At 52.3% G+C, this 25,872-nt stretch overlaps 7 protein-coding genes across 7 annotated transcripts; 5 read left to right on the top strand and 2 right to left on the bottom strand.

The window, feature by feature from the left end:
• Positions 1-1,204: 1,204 nt before the first annotated feature.
• BROUX77_005276 (uncharacterized protein) lies at positions 1,205-7,252 on the top strand (the record flags this gene model as incomplete). Its single annotated transcript, XM_073750131.1, has 3 exons — positions 1,205-1,686; positions 1,794-7,125; positions 7,190-7,252. 3 exons carry the CDS (start codon positions 1,205-1,207, stop codon positions 7,250-7,252), a joined length of 5,877 nt encoding a protein of 1,958 aa, XP_073604162.1.
• Positions 7,253-7,549: 297 nt separating this feature from the next.
• Positions 7,550-8,270, bottom strand: BROUX77_005275 (uncharacterized protein; the record flags this gene model as incomplete). Its single annotated transcript, XM_073750130.1, has 2 exons — positions 7,550-7,741; positions 7,878-8,270. 2 exons carry the CDS (start codon positions 8,268-8,270, stop codon positions 7,550-7,552), a joined length of 585 nt encoding a protein of 194 aa, XP_073604161.1.
• Positions 8,271-8,985: 715 nt separating this feature from the next.
• On the top strand, positions 8,986-10,606 carry BROUX77_005274 (uncharacterized protein; the record flags this gene model as incomplete). Its single annotated transcript, XM_073750129.1, has 3 exons — positions 8,986-9,306; positions 9,382-10,369; positions 10,437-10,606. The coding sequence occupies 3 exons, from the start codon at positions 8,986-8,988 to the stop codon at positions 10,604-10,606; spliced, it is 1,479 nt and encodes a 492-aa protein (XP_073604160.1).
• Positions 10,607-11,290: 684 nt separating this feature from the next.
• BROUX77_005273 (uncharacterized protein) lies at positions 11,291-12,362 on the top strand (the record flags this gene model as incomplete). Its single annotated transcript, XM_073750128.1, has 2 exons — positions 11,291-11,336; positions 11,458-12,362. The coding sequence occupies 2 exons, from the start codon at positions 11,291-11,293 to the stop codon at positions 12,360-12,362; spliced, it is 951 nt and encodes a 316-aa protein (XP_073604159.1).
• Positions 12,363-12,617: 255 nt separating this feature from the next.
• BROUX77_005272 (uncharacterized protein) lies at positions 12,618-14,220 on the bottom strand (the record flags this gene model as incomplete). The annotated part of the gene is made up of 2 exons (XM_073750127.1): positions 12,618-14,114; positions 14,182-14,220. The coding sequence occupies 2 exons, from the start codon at positions 14,218-14,220 to the stop codon at positions 12,618-12,620; spliced, it is 1,536 nt and encodes a 511-aa protein (XP_073604158.1).
• Positions 14,221-15,765: 1,545 nt separating this feature from the next.
• Positions 15,766-17,794, top strand: BROUX77_005271 (uncharacterized protein; the record flags this gene model as incomplete). Its single annotated transcript, XM_073750126.1, has 4 exons — positions 15,766-15,824; positions 15,874-15,954; positions 16,022-16,617; positions 16,686-17,794. 4 exons carry the CDS (start codon positions 15,766-15,768, stop codon positions 17,792-17,794), a joined length of 1,845 nt encoding a protein of 614 aa, XP_073604157.1.
• A 3,335-nt stretch (positions 17,795-21,129) lies between these two features.
• On the top strand, positions 21,130-24,706 carry BROUX77_005270 (uncharacterized protein; the record flags this gene model as incomplete). The annotated part of the gene is made up of 4 exons (XM_073750125.1): positions 21,130-21,338; positions 21,442-21,515; positions 21,613-22,423; positions 22,483-24,706. 4 exons carry the CDS (start codon positions 21,130-21,132, stop codon positions 24,704-24,706), a joined length of 3,318 nt encoding a protein of 1,105 aa, XP_073604156.1.
• Positions 24,707-25,872: the final 1,166 nt, after the last annotated feature.

The raw sequence follows: 25,872 nt of genomic DNA, 5'->3' as shown, positions 1-25,872 counted from the left end.
ATATGACCACCACCTCCACCCGGATGTCGCACAAAGGATGTTAGTTAGTACCTTTGATTGTGCAGGCCTACATTGACTTCTGCTCCTTTGTCTAAATCTCTATTGTTTCTGTGATTCAAGAACCGGTTGAACAGGCTCATCTAATTCACATCGAGACGATGATCAGATCAATGTCTAAGCTCAGTCGAGCACATAGGGTTAGGGTCCACCCCAAATCGCCCAATTGGATGCGTCACCAGAGTAGTGCCTAACCCTGTGATTTGGGGTTTGTGATCATAGTCGTTTGCATCCAGGCTGGTTCTTTTGAATACCGCGATTACGACTTCATATTGAAGCCTTTTTTTGCCCGAGGTAGTTGCTTGGACAGGAAGAGACTATATAAAGAACCCCCCCCCTCTGTGATTCATGTGCTCGTCTGCTTTCTTTTACCTCTCCAGTATCTATCTGATCTTATCAGTCTCCTGAACTCGTCTAGCTGGTCCTTTTCAGGGTTCTTTAGCGACCTATAGCTCATTTCTGTCATCGACAAAACACAACCTCACCGATATAAGACCTCCCCCCAGTTTCCGCTGGCATCAACCTTTCGCTTTGTCTTCAACGCCAGCCGTTGAATCCAGCCGTCTTTTTCTCTCCAGCCGTGAGTTATTTCGCCGGCTCAAGGAGCGATTTCGCCCCCGGATTGATAAGCAGCGAAGGCTGAAGCTAACAAGGATATCGAGTCTACAACTGTATAAAGCCAAATCGAAACCTGCGACAGTGGAAGAAGCTTCCTGTTCCCCACCATCCTCATTTGGCTCGTTGATTTTTCCTCTTTTTTCCTTCTTATTTTTCTCCTTTGGTGTTCTTCCAGCCCTACAACATCCATCGCGACTGTGTTCTGCCTTCGCATTCTGGCTCTCGATGAGTATATCTTGCCAGACTTGAGCGTTTTAGGGTCTTGTGCCTCCCTCAGCTCATAGCAGCAAACTGCTACGAACCCATTTTTCTCGTCCTCTCTTGCTCCATATCACACTCCATAGACCTTCGGCTGGCCAGTGTCCCACCGTTCTATCTCTGTCATATTGAACCCACCGCAACATAGACCTACCTTACCTTTCCGTTATAATTCTACAACATTTTCCGCATTCACGGCGTCAATTGCGCCGCCGGACTTCATTTACATCGCGACAACTATAGACCGACCATCATTATTACTACCATCTCGATGAGTGACCGTGCCGACGCCCTCGACCTGCAACGTGGTTTGCCCATACAAACCTCGTCAGCCGCCATGAAGTCACCGACAGTGTCGTCTGGCACGCTTGCCCCCATGCCCACTTCTCGTTTGTCGTCTGGAAACAACACTTCCAGCTCGGCCGCCAGCATCGTTCTTGATGACCGTCGCTACCGTCCCCGCACTTTTCCCTATGATAAACACCTTCCGTACCTTGCCGAGGATGCTGAGAAGCGGGATGCTGCCCTAAAGCACATCTACAACAAGCTATGGTTGTCTTTAAAGGCGGGCGATATTGTCCCCGGAGCCGTACGATGGACTAGGGAGCTACAAGCCTGGCTCAACCTCAAGTTCGAAATGCCACGTGAACAGAGAGCCCAGCTCGTTAGACTCTACTACGAGCTATCATTAGCCCCAGGCCTGGAGAACAACGTTGCCGATAAATTCATTCGCATGATTGTTGCCTTGACTCAGTAAGGACTTGAACAATCCCCTACTCCAAGCAGAGATGTGCCCGGGACCCGCTGCTTCTCTAGAATTGATGCGCGCTCGAATACAAATTGCTAACCTTTGTATCTAGTCAATTGCATTATCTCAAACCTGCCGAAGATCTTGTTCTCCCCTGGCGCCCAATTTGGCGTGATATTAAGGCTCTGGTGCTGCCTAACGAACTTCCACCAAACCAGTCATCTCGCCGCCGCTCAACAAAGCTAATATGGCGCTTGATTACTTCGTGTCGCCCTTTCTTCGACCCAAGTGAACGGCTTGCCATGCTCAACGAAATGCTGCCTTTCTTCTCAAACTCAGACATGCCTAATGCCTACATCACTGCTGGCTGCCTTGCCGCCATGCTTCCTTCGAGACCCAAAGATGAACCTATTGCTGGCATGGAGCCCGCAGACATCTTCCCGACTTTTTTCCATATTTGGGGTCTTGTTCCTCGCTCCAAGGTCTTTGATATTTTTTTCATCGACCTTCTTTCATGTTTCTCTCGAGACTATTTGACCTGCAGCCACATCGAGTTTGGTCCCCACGGCATTTTTACACCTGACCAATCTAATTGGATATTCACCGCTCTTCTGCGTCTGACCGAAATTCCTGTTGGCCAATCAGTATCAGCGTACTCTAGCATTGATTACCACGCCGGCATTGGCGCCTACTTAGAGCGTGACCAAAAGAAGTGGCCTGCCTCGTATCTTATTGCTAGGCTGATCGTCAATTCTCTTTCTCCGGAAGCTTTGGATAATGACAAGCCTTCGCTTCTCTCCAACCTGGAAGGCTTTATTCAGTCAATTGATACATTCTTCCACCCCTCAAACTCTGGATCATGGTCTAGCTTTCTGAGTCAGCTGACAGCTTATCTTTCAGATGCCTTTGTCTTGAGATGGAATCGTGAACAGTCAGGCGAGCTTGAAGTCCCTGAAGACCGTCGCATCACCGAAGAACTCAAAAACCGCTTTGTTTTATGTTTACGCGATGTAACTTTCATGGGAATCTTTAGCAAGGGGACTAGACTATCTAACTACTACTTTGCTACCCTGCAGTCGCTCGCCTATTTGTGTCCAGATCTCATTTTGCCTGGAGCTCTGCAGCGCTTTTACCCCAGTCTTCAAGGTCTTGTTGAAGTCCACCGCACATCGTCGAGTCTGAGCGGTCTTCAAGTTCTGGCCAACATAATGTCCAAGCAAAAGGGCTACCGTTGTCACATCACCGCCCTCCTTGCCCTGGCTCTCCCTGGAATCGATGCAAACGACCTAAACAAAACTAGCCATACTTTGTCGCTAATACAAAGCATTGGCTACAGTATTCCCATTCAGCCTCTGGCTGGTGTTGGTATTGATAGCCCTATTCATGATACTGGTCTAGCCATGCAGTGGGTCCAATGCCAGATGGAGCTCATGGAGGTCGAGGGAACCAATGTCCAGCTCAACTATGATCAGATGTCTGATGAAGAAGAAATGAACATTCTCAGATCCTCTACCGCTGGCTTTGGCGAATTTGTGCTTGCGCTTTTAGGCAAGGTTTTCACCCTCCTCGAGAACCTGCCTGATGCTTCAACTGTCCGAAGTGGAACTCCTGAAGAAAGCATCATTAACCTGCTTCCATCAGCCTTAAGCCCCATATTCTCGTCTTTGTCGCCTGAGCTGTTCGACCAGGCCCTTCACAAGGTTTTCAACTTTGTCTCGTCCCATGTTGTTCACCAAGCTCGTGACTCAATGGCGTGGATCTTGAGCTCGCTATGCCGCGTTAATAGCGAAAAGACACTCAAGCAGTTTGTTCCTATGTGTATCGCCAGTATTCGCAACGAAATCGAAGTCAACAATGCGGCCTCTGATCGGAATAGTGGAAGCGAGATTCTTCCCCGCGATCGTGCTCTAGTGTGGTACATCACTTTACTAGGTCAGGTCACGGTTTACGTTGGAGATGAGATTCTCAAGTACCAAGATGAGATCATTGAGCTCATCGAGTACATGCAAACCAACTGCAAGGGCCTGCCAACTTTGCATATTTCCAACTTGATCCACCATCTGCTGTTCAACGTAACTACACTCTACCCCAAAGAGTTTGGTCTTTATGAGCCCTCTGTCATCAAGCGTGGCCTTGATGTCAGTGATTGGGGAAGATTGACATCACCTTCTGACTTGGTGATTGACTGGCATGTCCCCTCTGATGCCGAAATCGAGTTTGCCATAAAGATTTTTGAAACACAAGCCAATGCCGCCGCTCAAAAGATTTCGGCCCTGATGGGGCCTAACCCTCCAATCCCACGCACTGGCAAAAACAAAGAATGGTCTGATGAGGTAGATCGTCTACTAAGCCAAACCCTCATGGTTGTTTCTGGTATCTCGACGCTCTTCGACCCCAAGCGTGCTACTGAAGCTGATGTTGGCGACAATTCTGGTTTGTCCGAAATGGATGTTGATGATGAGGATGAAGAAGACCCCCTAGCGGAGCAGGAAAATGACGATAGCGAGCCTCGTCTACAGTTCCAGTACAACTTCGGTTACCTCTTGAAGCGTGACAGCGAGGCCTATATCAAGATTCACAAGATTCGCGACGATTTGGGTCGACTTTTGTCTAGCATTCACCGTTTCCTGACTGATAATATGGAAGACGATGTTTCGTGCTTCCAAACCTTGTATGCATTGTACCGGGTATGGATCACTGATGTTGGTTTTGAACGGTCTGCTGGCCCGCTAGAGCGCCACAACCGGCTATACAAGGCAGAGGTACAAGGTTTCCGTGTTCCTGGCCTTCGTAAGCAGTACCCCCGACCTTTGCTCATTAAGCGTGCTGAGGGTTACATGCTACATCGCCAGAGATATGGCGCTTCTGTTCGCCGCGCAGGTCCTATGGACAAGCAGTTGCTTCTTGATTTGACTGAGTCTTGTTTATCTGCGTATGCCGATGTCCGGCGTACAGCGCAAAGCTCACAAGAATCGGCACTCAAAGTACTCACCAACGCGAAGCAAGTGGTGATCCCAAAGATTGTGAACAGTTGGAGAGATGCCATTCAGTCTGAAGATCATGCCAGAATCAAGGGTGGAATGTACACATTGTTCTTTTCACCTTTGCTGACATCAGTTTTCAAAGACTGGCGGTATGCACCCGAAGTTGTGCGATTATACATTGACACTGCGACAATTGATCGGTCATCGATTCAGGAGTTGGGGGCTGCTTGTATATATGAGTTTGCAGACTTTGGCAAGCAAGTTCGCCGTATCTGCAACGTTGACGAAAAGTTTTTGGATCCTTTCAAGCCAGAGAGTGATGAAACTGAGGCTATTAAGAGTCTTCACGCCTCCATTTGTCTTCGCCGTGACAAGATTGAAGAAGCAAAGGCCCAACTTGGTCTTGAGCTGTGCAAGCGGGCAGAAAACGCCCACTGGAGAATTGCTAGCCGTTGCACACTCTTTGCTGTCAACCTTTGCATTCGATTTGACTCTCTTACATCGAAGCCCTTTGTTGAGCTCATTGTTAACGGCTCCAACGACCTTCATCCAACTCTGAGAAGCCATTACTCCTTGGCTCTATGTGCAGTGTTCCAGATGATTGATATGCGTGCTACATATAATCACAAATACACAAACTACCTTGAAGAAAAGGCGGTCGACACTGGTCGTGTACAACTTGATGTTGAATCAAGCGATCCCAACTGGACTGAAAACTACTTGGGTCAGTTTGGTAGTGACGGAGGAGATTATCGTATTGACTCAGACTATCCTGGTTGGCTGGTCTGGAGTAACAAAGTTCTTGTGCATAAGGCTAAGCCTCCATTGTTCGATCACTACGACGAGTTTGAGAGATCCGTTCGCAATCAGATTGGCGGTCTGATTACAATTGATTGGCTCCGAAAGTGCTTTGACTACATGAAACAAGAGCCTAGAGACCAAAACTCGGATCGGTTCCGACTCAGCAACACATACCCGCTTATGTACATCTTTGATCTAATGCACTATGGGTGTACTTCGATCAAGATGAAAGACGTTATCAAGCTTGTTGCTGAGGTGTACGAAGACGGAAGTGACCGTAATCAGCATAGAGCTACGGCTGAAATTTTGGCTGCTATGTTGTCTGGATCTGCCGATGATCCGGTTGAGTCTCGAGACAAGGTTTGGGAGTTTGCGTCGCCTATGCTACTCAAGATTCTTGAAGAGGATTTGACTCCAGAGAATCTGTCATACTGGACTAGCTGCGTCCACCTTGTTATCGACAGCAAAGACCCTCGCCGCTCTCATGAAATCTTCAGTGCTTTGACATCATTCCGCCTGGACTTGTCATCGAATGCGGCCTTCAAAGAAGCTTCCAAGATCCGGTTGTTGGAAATATTGATCGCGTCTTCTGGTTGGCACTTCCGGGGCGATGCGCCTATCATGGAGAACTTTGTTGCGCACTTGGACCACCCTTACAAGACTGTTCGTGAATCTATGGGACGTGTCCTGGCAACAATCTCCAAGACACGATACCATGAGTCGTACAAAGATGTGGCTACGTTGCTGGAAGCCAACAAAAAGGCATCTTCACTGGGAGTACGGTCATATGATCCCACAGATGGGTTCACATCTATGATCACATCAGTCTTTGATCGCCTGGAACAGTGGCGCAAGGAACGGACACCTGGGCAACAGACACAGTCATCGTATACTTCTGGCTCCAAGACTGTTCTCACTTGGATGGAGGGAATCCTTTCGAGTCAGGCTTGTACCATGCTCATTCCATACTTTTCTGGACTGTTCCTAGACCAGTTCCTTCACATGTTGGATGTCAAGGAGGACCCCGAGCTCATGAAAACGTCATACTATGTTTACCGTCAACTGCCCAATGTTCCGTTCCGCGATGGCCAGGATGTGGAGTTTGTTGAGGCGCTGATTCGCATTAGCACCAGTGCTACCAGTTGGCATCAAAGACTGCGGGCTATCCTCAACATTCAGGTCTTTTACTTTCGTCGTATTTTCCTCATGCACAGTGAGCAACGCAACCGCATCTTTGATGCCATAAGCAATATGCTTGAAGATCCGCAGTTGGAGGTCCGACAGTGTGCGTCGGCTACGTTGGCTGGTATGATCCGCTGCTCACCAAAGCGCATTCGGGACCCACTAGTTGTCGTTTTAAAGAAGCGCTACCAAGATAACCTGCGGGAGAACCCGATGCCTAAGAAGAAGGCGCCGGGAACCGAGACGCCAGCCAATTCCAGTCAGCAAATCATCCGGCGCCACGCCTCAGTTCTGGGCCTTGGAGCTTTGATTGAGGCGTTCCCGTATGCGTCGCCGCCGCCGGCCTGGATGCCCGAGGTTCTCGCACACCTAGCCACACGAGCAGCCAATGATTCGGGAGTTGTTGGGAGAACGACAAAGAGTATCTTGTCAGACTTCAAGAAGACTCGACAAGACAGCTGGACAGTTGACCAAAAGGTAAGAGATTATACTGCCATGTGTCCGGCGTTGTGATTAGTGCTAACATGTCTCTTTTGTGTAGTCGTTTACTTCGGAGCAGCTCGAAAACCTGGAGGGTGTCTTGTGGAAGACTTATTTTGCCTAGTTGGGGCTAGGCGCATTTGTGCATTTTCTTTCTACCTGTGGAGAGGCTGGCAGCCTGGCAAAGAACTAGGCAAGGTTAGCTGAATGGTGGAGAGGAGATCACGAGCGTTAGATGGGGGAGGATCTTGTGACAGTTTTGCTTTTTGGTCTCAGCCACTTTTAATGAAATTGCCGCTTGCGTTCTGTTCTAGAAGTGTACAACTATGATTTAACTATATACGGGGTATTATGTAATTCAGTGCGCTCTCACTGCTCTTTTCTTCGACGCAGCCAGCTCAGGTTGTCGCTGGAAGCGGGATCACTGGAACTTTGCAGGATTGCTTGGGATCATCTTGCGAAGCACTTCGATCTGGCGGATTTGGGCCTTGCGCTTGGCTTCGGTGATGTCGCGTTGGTCTCTGCGCATTTGCAGATTGTTGCCGTAGACAACTGTGGAGGCGGGGATTTCGGTGCCGGGTGGGATGTGGACGTGTGGTGCGATGGTGCAGTTCTGTGGGAGGGGGTCAGTATTGGTGTTTTGGTCGGGAGCATGGACTAGAATGTTGCTGGGCGAGAGTGGCATTATCATCGTGATCATGCCTGTGCTCTCGGGTCCATGTTCTGCGGGCAGGCAGGCTCAGACTCACCTTGCCAATGGATGCGCCGCCACCAATTCGCGCGCCAATGCCAATCATGCTGCCCTCACCAATCTGCGTGTCGCCAGCCTCGATGACGGCCGTCGCGGCAATGGTAACATAGTCGCCGATCATGACGGTGCCGTCGGCCAGCTGCTCGGTGCTGTGCGAGCGGGCGCCGAGATGCGCACGCTCCTGGATGATGCAGCGCGAGCCGATGAAGACGCCGCCGCTGGTCGAGTCGATGCGGCAGCGCGGGTGCACGACCGACTCGCCCATGACGATGATGTTGTGTGTGCCGACGAGGATGGCGCTGTCGGCTATGGTCAGACTAGACGACAGCTTTGTCGGTGGCTTGGGCCCGTCGCGGCCGACGGACGGGAGGATTGATTGCCGCTTGGACATAGGCGCGGCGGGGCAAAGCAGGGCCGGGCTGGTCGGGAGATTCGGGCGCGGTGCTGGGTGCGCCGGGGGCGGCGCCGGTGAAGTGGAGCTGGGCGGCGAGGGAGGAAGCAAGGCTGTAAAAGCCTATGCAAGGCTGAGGCAGCAACAGACCAAGCTCACGGTCAAAGCTGGGGAAAATATGGGTCGTAGCAGGACAAAGGAACGAGGCTAGTTCCGTCTGGGCAGGATTATGCGGAGAGCCTCGGGGCAGAGTGAGTGATAAAGAGGTACATGGAGACAGGGGTTAGTTTTGCTGGGTGGACAGGTACTCCTTATCAGCCTGACGGGGACAGGCATCTGGGCCCATTGGCCAATCAGGTGTGCGGGAAAGTGGATTTGCCCTGGATGCCCTCACCACCTTTGCTCTGGTGGCCAGCTCGACGAAAGCGACTTCTCACGATCCAGAGCCAGAAAAGCCATTGAGCGAACGAGCTTCCGCAGACGCCGCATTTGATTGGCGAAGCCCAAATCCCGACAGATTTCTAGCCCGAGTGCCAGTGCCCCTTGCCACCGGCTCCCGACGACCAAAGGCCTCCGACGTTTTGGCTGTCTATTTTTATTGTCTCTCCTCCTCGATCGATCGCCATCTCCCCAAGCACAATCTCTCCGGTGCCACCAGAGCACACTTGAATTTTCGACCACAGGCTCGGAAACAGCTCGCAAGCAAAAAGACACAATGCTAACCGCTACTCCCCGCGCCGTCCAGGGCAAGCTCAAGCTGGCCCGCGCCGTCCAGGCGGTCGGCTCGGTCCGCGGACTTGCTACCGTCCAGGACGCCTCGCCCGTGCAGCGCTACGGCGGCCTCAAGGACCAGGACCGCATCTTCCAGAACCTGTACGGCCGCTACCCGCCCGACCTGGCCAGTGCCCGCAAGATGGGCGACTGGCACAAGACCAAGGAAATTATTCTCAAGGGCCATGACTGGATCATCAACGAGATGAAGGCGTCAGGCCTGCGGGGTCGCGGAGGTGCCGGATTCCCCTCGGGCATGAAATGGGTACGTTCGAGCAAGTGTGTAATTGCTCAGGGAAACGGAACAATGGAATGCTGACCCTCTGCTTGCCTATATTAGTCGTTCATGAACTTTGCCGGCTGGGAAAAGGACAAGCGGCCGCGCTATCTAGTTGTCAATGCCGATGAGGGTGAGCCCGGAACCTGCAAAGACCGCGAAATCATGCGCAAAGACCCCCACAAGCTTGTGGAAGGCTGCCTGGTGGCCGGCCGCGCCATGAACGCCACCGCTGCGTACATCTATATCCGCGGCGAGTTCATTGAGGAGGCCACCGTGCTCCAGAACGCCATCAACGAGGCCTACAAGGAGGGTCTCATCGGCAAGAATGCCTGTGGCTCCGGCTACGATTTTGAAATCTACATCCACCGCGGCGCTGGGGCGTACGTGTGTGGTGAGGAAACATCGCTCATTGAGTCCATCGAGGGCAAGCCTGGCAAGCCGCGTCTCAAGCCGCCGTTCCCTGCGGCCGTGGGTCTGTTTGGCTGCCCATCAACTGTCACCAACGTCGAGACTGTCGCCGTGTCGCCCACCATCCTGCGTCGTGGCGCCAGCTGGTTCAACGCGTTTGGCCGCGAGCGCAACTCGGGTACCAAGCTGTACGCCATCTCGGGCCACGTCAACAACCCCGTGACGGTGGAAGAGGAGATGTCGATCCCGCTGCGCGAACTCATCGACAAGCACTGCGGTGGCGTGCGCGGGGGCTGGGACAACCTCCTTGCCGTCATCCCTGGCGGCTCGTCGACACCCGTGCTGCCCAAGCACATGTGCGACGACGTGCTCATGGACTTTGACGCCCTCAAGGACGCCCAGTCGGGTCTCGGCACGGCTGCCGTCATTGTCATGGACAAGAGCGCGGATATCGTGCGCATGATTGCACGCCTGTCGCACTTTTACCACCACGAGTCGTGCGGCCAGTGCACGCCGTGCCGCGAGGGATCGGCCTGGACGGACCAGATCATGAAGCGTTTTGTCGATGGCAAGGGCCGCGAGCGCGAGATTGACATGTTGCAGGAGCTGACAAAACAAGTCGAGGGTCACAGTATTTGCGGTACGTTGTTTTTTTTTTTCAAGTTTTGACAAACTGCAAAATTACAGTTATACTAACAAACTTTTAGCTCTGGGCGAGGCCTTTGCCTGGCCCATCCAGGGTCTTATCCGCCACTTCCGCCCCGAGCTAGAGAAGCGCATGCAGACGTTTGCGGCTGAGACGGGCGGCGAGGCCTTTGCCGGTGGCTGGACCCACGATTCCCACACCAAGGGCCGCATGATTTCGCCCGGCCAGTAGACGACAAGCAAGTCTTTCTAGCCAAAGCCCCAAGCTTGTGATATGCCGCCAGCCAACTCGACTAGGCGCAGCCTGCCGCACACACACTCACTCTCTCTATTCTCTTCGTCTTTTTTTTTCGCCCCTTGACTTTTTTTTTCTTCCTCCCTTCCCTTGGGACCCTGATTTTTCCCGTTGCGACAGGCGACCTGCAACAACACCAGCAAAGAAAGCATCAACAGATACAGAACCAGCAAACAGAAACACACAGCGTTTAGCACACGGCGTTTGAGTAAACGCGTTGTAGTGGAAATGGGGGGGGAAACGGTGAAGTTTTGATTGGTACCAGAAGCATAAGCAGACACAAATGCCGCTGCAGAGATGCGGGCGAGTAGATGCGAAACCATCAGAAGAAATAAGCGTTGATTGTATGTGTACTTGTATACTACTACGTCCATATGTGCTTGTATTCCGATGTGTTGATCGTTCCCAGAGGTAATGTGAAGTCGAGGTTAATGTATTCTAGGGTTATGGCATAGGGTTGAACTCGCTAGACTTGGTTTAACTGCCTAATTTACAGCTTCTTTCAGCCGTTGTCAACAACACCGGCCCGAGCTCCTCTTTTCGTCAAGCTCCCGAGCTGAACTTTTGTGCAAAGAGACCAACACCAAGAACCAAAAAAAAAAAAAAACGTGGCCGTGAAAGATGTCGACGACGACAGAAAAGCTTTTCGCCGTGGGCAACAATCTGAGTACGTCTATTTTTCTTATCCTCCTCCCCCATTTATTATCCCATATACACGAACAAGAACAAAAAGCAGTACGTGGATGGAACCCGACTAACCTCAGCTTTCCGCCCCTTTTTTTTTTTAGACGGCCTCGAGCGCCTGTTCCGCGGTGTCCAGGCCCTGCTGCATATTGCCACAACGGCGCCCGTTGTGCTACCGCTCCTAAGCGCATTGGTGTCCGGGCGGCCGGAGGCGGCAGCACCTGCGCATGTGCTTGCGGCGATGCTGCGCGCCAAGGCGACAATCAACGTCACGCGCCGGTTCATGCGGCTGTTTGCGTTCAGCGAGGCGTTTGGGTCTGCGCGGGCTGCTGTACGGCCGGCAGGTGCTGCGGGGCGGAGTCCCAGCCGGCGCAGCAGTAGTAGTAGTGGGGCAACCCCCAGCGCCGCCAGCGCCGCCGCCGCCGTCGCTGCTGCTGCTTCTGCTGCTGCCCCCGGCTCGCCCGAAGCCCTTCTGGACGCGCTGCGCGGCTCGTTCTTTGGGATCCACGGGCTGCTTGAGAGCCTGACGGCGCTGGACCTGGCGGGCGTCGCGGTGTGGCCGGCGGCGCGCGCGGCGCAGATGGACCGCGAGGCGCTGCGCATGTGGGTTGTGGCGCTGGCGTGTAGCGCGCTAGCAACGGGCGTGCGCATGTTGGGCTTGCGGGCGTATGAGGCGGTGAATGCGGTGGATAGCTTTGGCGATATGGGCGTGGGTGAGGGGATGGAGGGGGCCGAGAAGGGAAAGGGGGAGGGGGAGAAGAAGGAGGGAGAGCAGCGGGATGAGCCTGCTTTGGCGCTCGCGCAGCGCCGCAAGGCCGCGGCTAGAGAGGCGACGGCGGCGCGGCGCGCGGCTATGCGCAGGCTTCAGAGACGATTTGTTGCTGATGCGCTGGATATGCTGGTGCCGGCAAGCGACTTGATGTGGGTCGAGGTCAGTGAGCCGGTAATTGGCGTTGTGATGCTAGTTACTACGGTACTGGGCTTTGTCGATACATGGGGGACGTACTGATGGGGCATTGGGTATGGATGGGTTTACATATGTAATTATGCACTTTGATAAAGGCCGGAAGAGCGTGAAAGCCAGGTGCGAGAGAATTGCACTGATGCTCAGGAAAAGAACACAAAAAAAAAGAGAAAGAAAGACACATGCCCGTGTTGATATTCAAAGCAAACGCCCCATAACTAACATGATATTCATTACATAAACACCACCATCCACGGAATTGCATGTCCATCCACATGCCGTACTGCCCTCACAGGCAGCTCATCTCTTCCGGCCGATTACGGTACACATCCCGGCTTCTGCAGCCACAGTCCACCCATCCTCCTGGAGGGCAGAAATCACCGGGGCACGGATCTTGGACTGGCCTCCTGTAGAATGGATGCCCTTGCCCGTGATGATTGTAAAGCCCTTGCGGGGGTCGCACGTCAAGCGCCCGCGCGCCAGCTCACGCTGCCACCACTTGCGCGTCTCTTCGACAGCGATGCGCACCGCGTTGTTAACCGTGACGCCGTGCAAGTCAATCTGGTACGGCGTGCGAGTCTCAGCCACCAGCAGGTCGGCGGCGCGGGAAAAGGCGGCGCTGGCGGGCCTCTCGAAGCCTTTGGCGCGCTCGAGGTAGACGACGACGCCGGCGCGCAGGAGAGGGTCGCCCTTGGAACGCCGTGCGAGCTTGAAGGCGTCGCGAAGAGCCTGGCCGCGCTTTTCGTGTAGCTCCTGGCTCAGCTGGCGGGCTTGCTGGTAGGTGGTGGTCTTGGGCAAGTTCCCGTGTGACACGGCAGATTCATCCCATGCAGCGGTGAACCGGGCGCTAGGGGCGCCTCTCTTGGGGGAGATGGCTGAGTTTGTGGCCTGGTCAATGATATCCGGGTCTTCAACAGGCGCGAGATTGTAGCTGATGCTGAGCTTCTGCTTCTTCGGCTTCTGGTAGTGCTTGTTCAGAATTGACAAAAGCTGTTTGACACTATCGGAAATATGAGGCGAGCAGACTTGCAAAAGAACAGTAAAATACTCCGGGGGGATTCGTTTGTACTCCTGTTCAAGAGCCTTGGCCGTTTTCACACGGGCGGGGTCCTTGGCCTCAATTCCAAGCTCCTTGGAAGTTTCGAGAATATCGAGAAGGGCCAAGGCCTGTGAGTGTTGGTTTCTGTTGTAGGTCTCCTCTACCTCCTCAAAATGGCAGTCGAGAAGGCTGGACAGGTGCATAATCTCGTCAAGGCGCTCGTTTTCGAGTTTTTCCTGTGAGGGGCCCGCCTTGTTCTTCTTCTTTTTACCCTTTTTGTGCCGAGGTCGGTCATCTTCGTCCTCTGGGCGGAAGAAACTGTCAATGGTCCTGGGTAGAGCATATTCTTCCCCACGCTCCTGACAGGAGATGAGCTCCTCAATAGCCTTGTCTACATTGCCGCCACACTTTTTCAGCATGTGGGAAATGGCCCTGGGGTCGATGGTGGGGAATACAGCAGCAAGAGCCTGCACGTCGTCCAACTCTGAGTCGGTACTGGAGCTGGGATAAGATGACTGGGTTGCCTCGCCAACACTCTTCGGGCGGCTAGGTTGAGTCGTGGTCTGCGATGCAGTATCGGCAAGCTCGTCGACACCAAAGGCATCTGGGTTGAAGCCAGAGGCTTCCTCGGCAGCGACATCCTGGGCAATCTGCCTCAAAGTGGCCTTTGCCTTTTGGAACTGCTTCGGCTTTTGCAGGCTGAAGTCGCCGGCGATGGAGATGATGAGCGCCTCATCGATGAGTGGGCGAAACTCATCCTATAAGTCATGTCAGGACTGCGTGAGGGTGGGAGCCAAGCTGGCATAATGGGTGCCCTTTACTTACAACGAGGAACGCTAGTTTCTTGTGGTAGATATCAGACATTGGGAGCGTGGAAGCAAAGTCAAGAGGCAAAGGAGGGCCGCTTTTTGCGCAGGATAGATTCGGACTGGGAGAAACGAGGGCTGGGCTGAGGGAGAGCGTGCCACATTCTGAAGATGGACAGTTCTATGAGATCCTGATAGCAGTAAGGCGGCGGCTAGAGAGAGTCGACGCTGAAAAGAGTGCAATAGGAGTACTTTAAAGCTGCAAAACAGCGCAAGAAAGTGTTTGGCTAGACAGACGATGCGAAGGTGGGGGGCCAAAGTACTGATTATACAGTTAGAGACCGGGTGGTTGACAATACGGAAGACGGTGTGCTCTTGTTTGGTAGGGCCCGACTTGGATATAAAAGCTAGTTAGGGAGTTTGCCGAGGCAAGTGATTGTGATAATGATAATAACGCTGGAACCAGCCGCCGTAGAAAATCAGCCAGGCGCTCAAAATAGTCAGGCTGATCAAAACGCTCAAACAAGCAGCAATCAAAGACAATAAAAAGCAATCAACGCTTGAGAATATTTCACGGCATCTAACTATAAAAGCACGCTTGAGAGGTTGTTGTGGAGAAGGAAAAAGAAAAGCCAAGCAATCAACAAGAAAAAAAAGGATTGACGGAAGCCGGCGTCAGGCCGGATAGGCAAGTGGGGCCAGCTGCAAAAGTTGGGGGCATGTGGGTTAACTAACCGTATCTCCCTGGCTCTCGCGCCTGATTGGCTGGTAGTCGGTGTGTCACGTGCTTAATCTTGTGCAACTCGAGATAGTGCAGGGCTGAGTGACTAATCAGGAGCATCGCCAAACCGCGCGTGTTTGCCTTTTTCGTTGACACGCTGTTCTCGGCGTGTCAAACAGTCTTTTGGTGTTTGAACTCAATCATCAGCACCCCGGCTCTTTTTTCTCCCTCTCCTGCTTTATCGCCTATTTCCCTCTTCGTCGTCTTTCTTGCTGCTATGCTTCTTCCATCATGTTCTTCCAATGTTTCTGCCTATTCCACCCCCTGGAAAATACATACGTAATTGCCCCCTCCTATAACAGTCTCTAGCGCCCCTTCCGGAATGCAGCAAGGAGCTTGGACCGCCCAAGTTTTTGCCATTACTGCTGCCTCCTGACCAACCCTTATTTCCAGCCCCCTCTAACCCTACACAGCGCCATCAACACCGAGCGTTTCATGGCGTCCAGTCCGTGTGCGGCCTCCCTAGGAGTGGCTCAATTCAATTCGTCCGTGGTGTTTTCTAATTATTCACGCATGCACGCCTTCAGATGTCCGCGATTGCTTCTCAATCTCGCAACATAGTTTTTTGTTTCCCGTTCGTTTGATTCCCCCGTTGGCCAAGCCCATACGAACAACGGCGATCCCGTTGTTTGACCTGCTTACTACTAGGCTTCAGCTTCGGCTGTCCCGTGGTCTCCGGAAGCCGATCTTGCGCCAGACGTTTCTTGCTTACTCTGGCTGCGCCGTGTATAAAACAAGTGTTCTCGCTACTTCTGCTCCTGTGCTCAGTTGACAGCCCTCTTGACCCTTAGCTTCTCGAATTCTCCCCTATATTCCGTCGCCATGCAGTCGCGACAGCCTATGCGCCAGCGCTTCATCAACTATCCAGAGCCTCTTGAGGTGTAAGCCGCCCCGGAGATCGCATAGTTTGCAATTGCTGACACTACACAGCACGCGCCATGTCCCGCCCATTCGCCGAACCGAAAAGAATCCCGTCCTCGTCGGCACTCTGTTGGTGATTTGTGTCAGACTGTAAGCCCCCTCGGCCCTTCCACTACTGCCTAAAATCATACCTTCTGACATCATCTATCTTCCATAGAATGGAATGGCTGGGCCTTTTGCGCCGCTACGTCTGGAAAAATGCTGGCTTTGGCCGCCTCAGCCAACTCGATGAAAGCCTCCTCGACTACGAGCCGCGTTACGAGCCCACCGTCGTGCCTCTTGAGAGCGAAGAAGCCTCCAAGGGAGCTGCCGTCCCGCTGGACAACGAAATTCTGCCGCGTCTCAAGTCTGGCTACTACTCTGCCGCCGACTTCCACCGCATGTTTCTGAACGGCGAGCTTACGCCCACTGCCGTTGCCAAGGCTCTGCTGCCGCTGGTCCGCCGCGACACTACGCCCCCTGGAGCCCACAGTCTGGCTTGGTTCGACTCCCAAGTCGACCGTGTCTTGGCTGCTGCCGAAGCCTCGACCCAGCGTTATCGCGAGGGCAAGCCGCTTGGTCCGTTGGACGGCGTGCCTACGGCTGTCAAGGATGAGTTTGATTTAGAAGGCTACACGACCTGCCTAGGGTCGCCCAATGACTACACCACGCCCCCACAGTCTGGAGTACCGGCTGTTAGTTGGCCCGCTCTGAAATTACAAGAAGCTGGTGCCGTGATCATTGGAAAAACATCAATGCATGAGTTTGGTCTGGGTAAGTGACAATAGAACTCGAACCCGACATATAACATGTCTAGAGAGCTCCGCACTAACAATCCACAGATACTACCGGCAACAACCCCCACTACGGAACCCCACGCAACCCCTACAACGCATCCTACTACACTGGCGGTTCATCTTCTGGTAGCGCTTATGCTGTAGCTGCAGGCCTGGTACCCATGGCTCTCGGCAGCGACGGCGGTGGAAGCATTCGTATCCCTTCGGCCTTCTGCGGTGTTTATGGTCTCAAGCCCAGCCACAACCGTCTCTCTTTCCGCCCGGGTCCAAACCACGCCGTCACCTGCGCTGTCAATGGCCCTATTGCTTCAGACATGGCTTCACTTGTTACCATGTTTGAAACTATCAGTGTGCCGCATCCTGGCTCGTCTTTCTCCCCCATGGCCCGCTTCACTATGTCGCCTGCTACTCCTGATGCCAAGATTATCGGTGTTGATGAAGAATGGAACGCCCTAGCTGACCCGGCTGCCAAGAAGCTGTGCGACAACATGGTTGCGCGGCTGGTGGCGGAGAAGGGTTACACTGTCGTGCCTATCCATATACCCTACGTCACTGAAGGCCAGATTGCCCACGCCATGACGGTTCTTACCGATGCTGCCACCCTACTTCCTGAATACAAGAACCTCAGCGCTCCCAACCGCATTCTTCTGGCCCTTGGCCGCACGTCTAGCGCCGTCGACTATCTCATGGGACAAAAGCTGCGTGGCCTCTTAATGCAGCACCTGTCTCACATGTGGCAGAAGTACCCTGGACTTGTCATTGCATCGCCCGTTGCCGCCTGCACTGCTTGGCCCATTCGCTCGCCAGCAGAGCTCACACACGGGCTCAATGATGGTGACACCACGCTCAAGTCCATGCAATACGCGTGGCTGGCCAACTTTTGCGGACTGCCTGCTATCTCGCTGCCGGCCGGCTACGCTGTGCCCGAGGGCCAGCCGGATGCCGGTGACATCGCTCAGGAGCATACACTGGGAAAAGTACCGGTAGGCTTTATGTGTGCGGGCGAGTGGGGCAGTGAACATGCACTGATGCGGCTTGGGTTCGCAGTCGAGGACTTGTTTGCAAGCACTAGAACTCGTGCACAGGCGTGGGAGGACGTGGTGCAGCTGGCAAAGACAGAAATGGAGACCGCGAGTGCGTTGGTTGATGTTTAGTCGAGTGAGCAAAGAGAGAAGCTGGAGTAACTGCTGAGGAAGAAGATTGGAAATGTATCTCGGATAAAGTGAAGAATACCTCGGTTCAGAGGCGCTAGACGCGCGCAAGTAGCCCGCAGCTGATAGATATGTTAGAAATGCGGGCGTCTGAGGACACCGATAGAGCTGGCACTTATAGAACGTTGTAGTAACTATTGCAAACTATACTACTTTACCCTGTATATATTTGTGCTTCCACACTCACACTTTGCAGCGTTACACGTTCGTGGGCTGAAATTGGCGGTGATTTCTCGCGTGCTTTGGGGTATTCTGTGCACTGTAGCTGCTTCGTCGTAGTAACAATACTGCGAAAAACTGGGGAGGGGGAGAGAATAACAGTCCGGAATATACGAGTCCCACCAGTCCCATTGCTGTAGATTCGAACAGAAAAACGGCCCCAATCACTACTGTCACATCGACAATAAAAGATAGAGGCTCTGGCAGCCAAGTCTTAAGCCGTTGTAGTTGCCCTTGCGTAACCCCCACCCTCTATGTCGACGTAGTACAGACACACCAGTGCACACTACTGGGCGCTAATAGCTCCTCACGACAACGGTAGCTTGCTTATATGGGACAGCCCAAGACCGAGAAAGCACGAGAAGTCTGGGAAATTCAGGTGAGGGGGCCAGTCGAGCATGAATTTTTGTTAGAGAGAAATAAACCCGGTCCTAGCCAGGGGACTAGGGACTAATGGGCGCATAGGGGCTGTTTAGTGTGTGGATGCGCTAAAGGCCAGCAGAAAGGAGAGACTCTCCACCCAAAACAGTACACTTTGCAGGCTTTGCAGGGGCCTTGGCGGCTTTTCCATAGCGCTAGAGACAAGAAAAATTTGAGAAAAACTAAGAACTAGAGAAATCAAGGACAGACGAGCACCTAGGCCATTTTTCTTTTCGTCCATAGATTCGGCCGGTATTGTTAGGGTCTAGGGTTGCACACTGTAAATGAGAAATCCATTTTGTGAGGCAGTTCATCCCACGGCTTTAACTTACAGTTGTCTTTCCGGTCTTGGATTTCCGAAAGAAAGCTATGTATTCATGCACAAGGCCCTGGGGCACTCCTTTGCCGGGAAGTCTTACTCAATTGACTGTGGTTTCTTTGGCTTGCGAGGAAATCGCCAGCTTGGTTGTGGGATTGTGGCGACAAGTCGACAGTTCTGGACTCTGGCAATGATTTGTCTCGTGGTGTCTGCCAAGTGAGCATTGTCATGATGGTATTGCTCTAGACCGAGAAGAAGCAGCAAGATGGCGTCTCCGACAGCAACAGACAGCTTTAGAAATTGGAGGTCGTGGTGCCAAGAGCATGTGACGTCAGCGATCATCTCCATGTGAATTCTGGGGTTCTGTTTCTGATCTCCTGGATGGCAGCAAAACACACAAAATACGGCCCCATCCCCTCATCTCTTCTTCTGGGGGTCCTGTTCTCTGGTGTTGTCTGCTGATCCTATTGCGGCTGTGCTGTAATAGTCCCAAGGACGGCACTAGCCAACTAAGTTGGCCGCTCTCCTTGTTCTTTTCTTTTTCGGTGGCCAGGTTGCCTTTTTGCCGTTAGAAACAGAAACATGCAAAGGCCCCCGCCCCCCGGCACCCGCCTTTGTTACAGCGCTGAACTTGCGCTATCCCTGCCTTGTCCGGCCTTGTTCTTTGTTGTTCTCGAGCTTGCTGGCTCCCTGTTCCCAGGCGTTTTGCCCTAGTGCCAAGGAGAATCAACTTGAGGAACATGTCACTGCCGAGTCCCGTCGAAGCTTGTTCACTACGGCAAGGTACTTGGTCACAATAGAATGAGGAACTTGGGATCAAAGTATATATGCTTATTATGGGGGCACCGCATTGGCTGGCTGCGAGCCATGTGAAATCCAAGCTAGACTTTTCCTGGGAGAGTCAGGACAAATTTTCCTACGAATTTGCTGTTTGGATGATATGAGCGATTTTCATTGGGAGGAAAATCGGCTGCAAAAACTGAAATTCGCGCTGTTGGACTGGATGAAGCGAAGTTGCTGGATGCCGTCACTCGTGAAATGGAGTTGGAACTTAGCCGGACGGGGCCGTATGAGTATAGCGAGGCAATTTGGCGTGTCTGTGTCCATCTCCGTTTTTATCAGTCCATGGCCCCTCTACTGATATGTTCGTCTAATTGCATAACTAACTGATGTATCACCATATATAACCCGCGGCTGACTTACACCACCACACTACTCTGTTTCCCGCGTCCCTCCATCTCCTTCCATCAGCAGCATTCAGAATATCACGTAGAAACTTTTATTTTAACCTACGTAGTCGCACTAAGAGTGAATTCGATTTACGTCTTGTCTCACCTAGGGAGCTCTGTGTGGAACTAGCCGAATGGAGCTAGGGCCTAGTGGCCATCGGGATGCAAATCACGACTTTGAACCAGACAGAATAATCTTGGTTCTTCTCAAGGAGCCGATGTTTTTTCTCTTTTCTCTCTTCCCTCCCTCAACTATTCCCTTTTATGACCTTGTCTCCTGTCATGAGCTTGACGTTACCCTCATCCTCATGCTCCTCCTCCATTTCTCCTACCATAGCTTTTATAATGCGACTTTGGCCAGCGCCCGCTGCTGCGTCTTGGCCACTTACAGTTAAGCTGTATATTGCCTTATCCAATCCAAATCCAGAACGATCGGATCCGCCTGTATATTTGTACAGATACACTTACACGTAGAGAACAAGGCTCTGCACTTACAGAGTAAAAGTGAAAGGGGTTGTCTTACTAGCGGTCTGGCTAGATGGTCGACGCGGCAGGGTCCTCCAGCTCACGCCTCAGATGGACATTGCTACGCCGCCCCAAGAGGATAGACTGTCTCGAGAGATATGGGCCATCTAGTACTTGGTGCGTTTCGGCATTGTCACTCAATAAGGAAACTCTCATTCTGGCTTCCCTCCCCAGCCGCATTGGGGCCGTAATGTCAATTGACCCAAGCAGACTATGTCCCCCGGCTGGCTGGCTGGATGACTGGAGGAGCACATGCATGGTGCCGTCATACTTGGTCGCTTCCTGATACTTGGATCCTGTGTAGTCGTGTATAAAGCAGGCGATCATGCAGATTCTCGTGGTTCCCGTCTTTCTCTCTTGCATATCATTTTCTCATATTGTACCGTTTTGATAGTCTCCTGCTTCTCTCTCTTGCCTCCCCGCTGCCGCTTTCGTGTGGGCGTTTTTCGTCTTGCATTTGCTCCTCTGAGCCCAAGCTGTTCTCATCTTCCTTTGGCACTCAAGCCGCTGCACCTTTTTTCCCTTTCTCTTCTCTACAACCCTCACACAAACTCGTCATTACCACAATGAGCAACGGGCGCATTGTCTGGCATGATAAGCAGGATGTCGAGGCTGGCAAGGCCCCGGCTATCACTGTAGCCACCGATGCTGTTCCCTCACGTCCGCCCATGAACAGGGCCGTGTCGCGTGGCTCTATGTCGATTTCGTCGATCAGAGAACGCAGGAACTCGACGTCAGTGGCGGCAGCTGAGTTACCCATCCAGTACCGCACCATGTAAGTGAAGCCGAGATATGCAATCGACATATTATGCAACCCCTCAAAGTGTGTGAACGTGTGAACGTGTGAAAGACGACTAATGCGCTTATTTGCATAACAGCTCCATCGACATTGATGAGTACAAGGCCAAAGAGGCAGCTGCCAAGAAGTCGAAGCAGGCAGGCGCAACTGAAGGTAACTCCCCTCTTGGATTTCAAGCTCACTGTTGGCAACTGCCTGTCCTGTTACCTGCCCCGGTTCTAACCACGTGTTCGATTTCTTGTCTTTGCAGATCTTGCCGAGCTGGACTGGCACATTCTCTCGTCTGATGAGATTCTGCTCCGCCTGAGATCCTCGCTGTCTAGCGGTCTCTCTTCTGATGAAATCACTCGCCGGCTGGCCAAGCATGGCCCCAACAGCCACTCGCCGCCCCCAAGCGACTTGTTCAGCCGCGTTTTTGGATACTTCTTCAAGGGATTTGGCCCTGTCCTTCTGGTCGCCTCCATCTTGGTCTTCATCGCCTGGAAGCCGCTGGGAAAGCCGCCCCAGAAGGCCAATTTGGCCTTGGCTATTGTGCTACTGGGCGTCTTTGTGATCCAGGCCTGCTTCAACCTGTGGCAGGACTGGTCGTCCTCCAAGGTCATGAACTCCATCAAGACCATGATGCCCAGCAGCTGCTTGGTCATCCGGAACGGAGTCCAAACTTCGGTTGACGCAGTTGACATTGTTCCTGGCGATATCATGGTTATCAAGGCTGGCGACAAGCTTTGCGCTGATGTGCGGTACCTCCAGGTGTCTTCTGATGCCAAGTTTGACCGCTCTGTGCTGACTGGTGAATCTGTCCCCGTGAGCGCTACAGTGGAATCCACCGATTCCAACTACCTCGAAACCCTTTGCATTGGACTTCAAGGCACGCATTGTGCTGCTGGAACTTGCATTGGTATTGTTGTGTCGACTGGTGATTCTACTGTCTTTGGCCGCATTGCTAAGCTGGCTTCGGCTCCCAAAGAGGGCATGAGCACTCTTGAAAAGGAAGTCTTCAACTTTGTCATCATAATCTGCTCCATCATGTTCTGCATGATCCTTCTCGTGGTAATCGTCTGGTATGTTATCTTTTTTTCTTTCATTTACACCCGAAGTTCATACTGACTGTTATTCACAGGGCTGCCTGGCTTCGTCAAAAACACCATGATTGGATTAATGTTCCCAATCTCATCATTTCCCTCGTGTCTGTAGCCGTTGCCTTTGTTCCCGAGGGTCTTCCTGTGGCTGTTACTGCTTCGATGACCATCAGTGCCAACATGATGCGTCAGAACAAGATTCTCTGCAAGTCCCTCAAGACTGTTGAGACACTGGGCTCAGTCACTGTAATTTGCTCTGACAAGACGGGAACCCTAACCCAAAACAAGATGAAGGTTACCGAGTGTTCCACTGGAGCCGTCACTATGTCTACGGATGAGGCTCTTGAGCAATGGGAGTCCAAAAACCACAGTGACAGCACCAACAGCTCTGCCATCTGCCAGCTCCAGGCCCTTTCATCTCTTTGCAACGCTGGCCAGTTTGACGCATCAACTATAAATGAATCACTCAGCGACAGACTGATTCATGGCGATGCCACTGACCAGGCCATTCTGAGATTTGCCGAGGGATTGGCGCCAGTGGCTGATATGCGCAAATATTGGGCCATGCGTTATGATCTGGCTTTCAACTCCAAGAACAAGTACATGATTCGCGCTTTTAGCATCGCGAACCGTGCCGGTTTGGCTGCACTCTCTCTCGAAGTTGCGGCAGCTTGGCAGGCAGATGACTTCCTCGTGACAATCAAAGGTGCGCCTGATGTTTTGATGCCTCGTCTGTCCAAATACGTCAATGCATCCGGTGTTGTCTGCGCTTTTGATGAGCAGACCAAGGCTTGCATCGAAGATATCAAAAACTCCTGGTCGTCCAAGGGCCGTCGCGTCATCTTGCTAGCCCGCAAGGCGGTTAGTAGCTCTTTGCTCCCCAATCCTGTCTCAAGCGCAGCTTTTGAGACCGATGTCCAAAAAGTCGCATCCGCTGGACTTACTCTGGTTGGTCTGGTTGGTATTGTTGATCCTCCTCGCCCCGAGATCCCCGAAGTTGTCAGAACTTTGAGAGGCGCTGGTATCCGCCTTTTCATGGTCACCGGCGACTTCGCCCTGACTGCTCAAGCAATTGCTACCGAGTGTGGAATCATTACTACTCCCTTGGTCGATACTGCGGACTCACTGTCTCGTGATGCTATGCCCGAGGCTCTTGGTAGCGATGGTGATGGAGAAGATGGCCTAGAAAAGCCAAGCGCTAGACGGGCTCTTGTACTGTCTGGTCCTGAGCTGAAGGCCTTGACTGACACTCAGTGGGATCACATTGCTCAGTACCAGGAAATCGTCTTTGCACGCACTACGCCCGAACAGAAGCTGCGCATTGTCCGCGAGCTCCAGTCACGCAGAAACATTGTCGGTATGACTGGCGATGGTGTCAACGACGCCCCCTCTCTGCGTGCTGCCGATGTTGGCATTGCTATGGGCTCTGGCTCCGATATTGCCATGGAGGCAGCTGATATGGTCCTGCTGGATACTTTTAGTTCTATCGTCGAGGCTCTGCGCTTTGGTCGCATGATGTTTGATAACCTGAAGAAGACTGTCGCTTACCTTTTACCTGCTGGCTGCTTCAGTGAGTTTTGGCCCGTCATGACCAACGTCCTGTTCGGAATGCCTCAGATTCTTTCTTCGTTCCTGATGATCATCATCTGCTTGTTCACCGATGCTGCTGCGGCCGTTGCTCTTGCCTATGAAGCGCCCGAGGCCGACGTGCTGCTGCGCAAGCCGCGCGTTCCCGGCAAGGACCGTCTTGTGGACTGGAAGCTGATTGCACAGGAGTACCTGACTGTTGGTCTATACATGACTACCTTATCATTCACCATGAGCTACTGGTACCTCCAACGCGAAGGTATTCCGTTTTCTACCATCTGGTGGTCGTTTGGAGATCTTCCCGGCATCGACGCGGACTACTATGCCTCGAAGCTCAACGTGGCTAGCTCCATCTACTTTGTCACGCTGGTCGTCATGCAGTGGTTCCATCTGATGGCGCTGCGCACGCGCCGGCTCTCCATCTTCCAGCACCCACCGCTGTTCAACAAGCAGTCGAGCAACATCTATCTGTTCTACGCGATTGCCTTTGCCATTGCCATGATCTTCTTCTGGCTCTATGTTCCGGCCTTCCAGGATACTATGGGCACGTCGCCAGTCCCCGTCGAGCATTGGTTCCTGCCCATGTCGTTTGGGCTGGGTTTGGTGTTTATGGACGAGTCGAGAAAATGGGCGGTACGCAAGTATCCCGGCGGCTTTTGGGCTAGAATTGCATGGTAGTTTTTAGAAGGGGGGAAAGGCAGGAGACGTGGTCTGGAGAGGCGGCGTTTTGGAATTTTTCTTGTACATATTTTTGGATAATTTAGAACAAGACATGAATAATGAATCCACTATAATATTGAAGCAAAAGTGACAATTAACTACAGTGGGCATCAAAAAGTTTTTGACCACCCTAAAACTACACCCAGACTACATCACGACTATGTAAACTTGATTGTTGGGTTTCTCAACCAAATAAATGTCAATATGGTTAAATAATATGTCAAATGAAAGCTATTCTCTTCCTGTTCAATACTTGGTATACATTCCATTGCGTCTGCTGCATTCCCGTAGCCGTCTTTCCATCGACATTATGCACCTGGAAATCGTGTCCTGGGGAATAGCCTCCCACGTTTCCTCGACGCATCTCAGAAATTCGGTCTTATCGGCCTCATTCTTCTTGAGATCCCTAACGTGGGGATGTCTAGAGTACAGTGATCGCTTTAAAATAATCCAACCGTTTTTCGATGGGGCTGAGATCTGGCGAGTTTGGAGGCCAGTCTAACAGCTCGATTCCGTGCTGCATCAACCATTTCATTGATGACGCAGCGACATGAATCGGGGCGTTATCGTGCTGAAACCTACGTGTGCCATCATACGCAGGTAGGAGTCCCTCCTCAAGAGCTTTCTGGTAGGACCACGCTGTGTAGCCTTTGCTCTTTGACCTCGGATCTCGCGTCATAGGTATAATGTGGGTTCGGCCTGTTTTCCAGATGCCTCCCCAGAACATCACGGAAATTGCTGGTTGATGTCGTTCGGTGGGGTTGACGACCTCTTCGGCGAACGCTTCACCTGGATTTCGAAAGACGTAGAGGCTGTTGTCGGGGATAGAACTGTCAATCGAAGTTTCGTCCGAGTTGATTATCTTGGCCTGTCAGCATCGTGAATTGTGCATGAACTTTGACAAGTCGTACCTCTTCCAATTCTTCGACATCTTCGATCCAAGCTTTACACCATTGAAGCCTAGTCTTCCCCTTCTTCGGAGTGATCTTTGAGCGCTTTCTTGCTTTCCATTTGCGCTTGAATTGCTCGGATATAAAGTTCTTTATGGTATTCTGGCACACATCAACCTCTGCTTTGTTGGTAAGGGCGACCCACGTAATAGAGCGATCTTTTCGGATAAGTCG

The sequence above is a fragment of the Berkeleyomyces rouxiae genome (assembly GCF_048999995.1).
Source record: "Berkeleyomyces rouxiae strain 22BRR77 chromosome Unknown BrBRR77_ptg000005l, whole genome shotgun sequence".
Taxonomy (NCBI): Eukaryota; Fungi; Ascomycota; class Sordariomycetes; order Microascales; family Ceratocystidaceae; genus Berkeleyomyces; species Berkeleyomyces rouxiae.
Note: the sequence above shows the minus strand (reverse complement) of the source record. Positions and strands in the feature narration are given on the sequence as shown.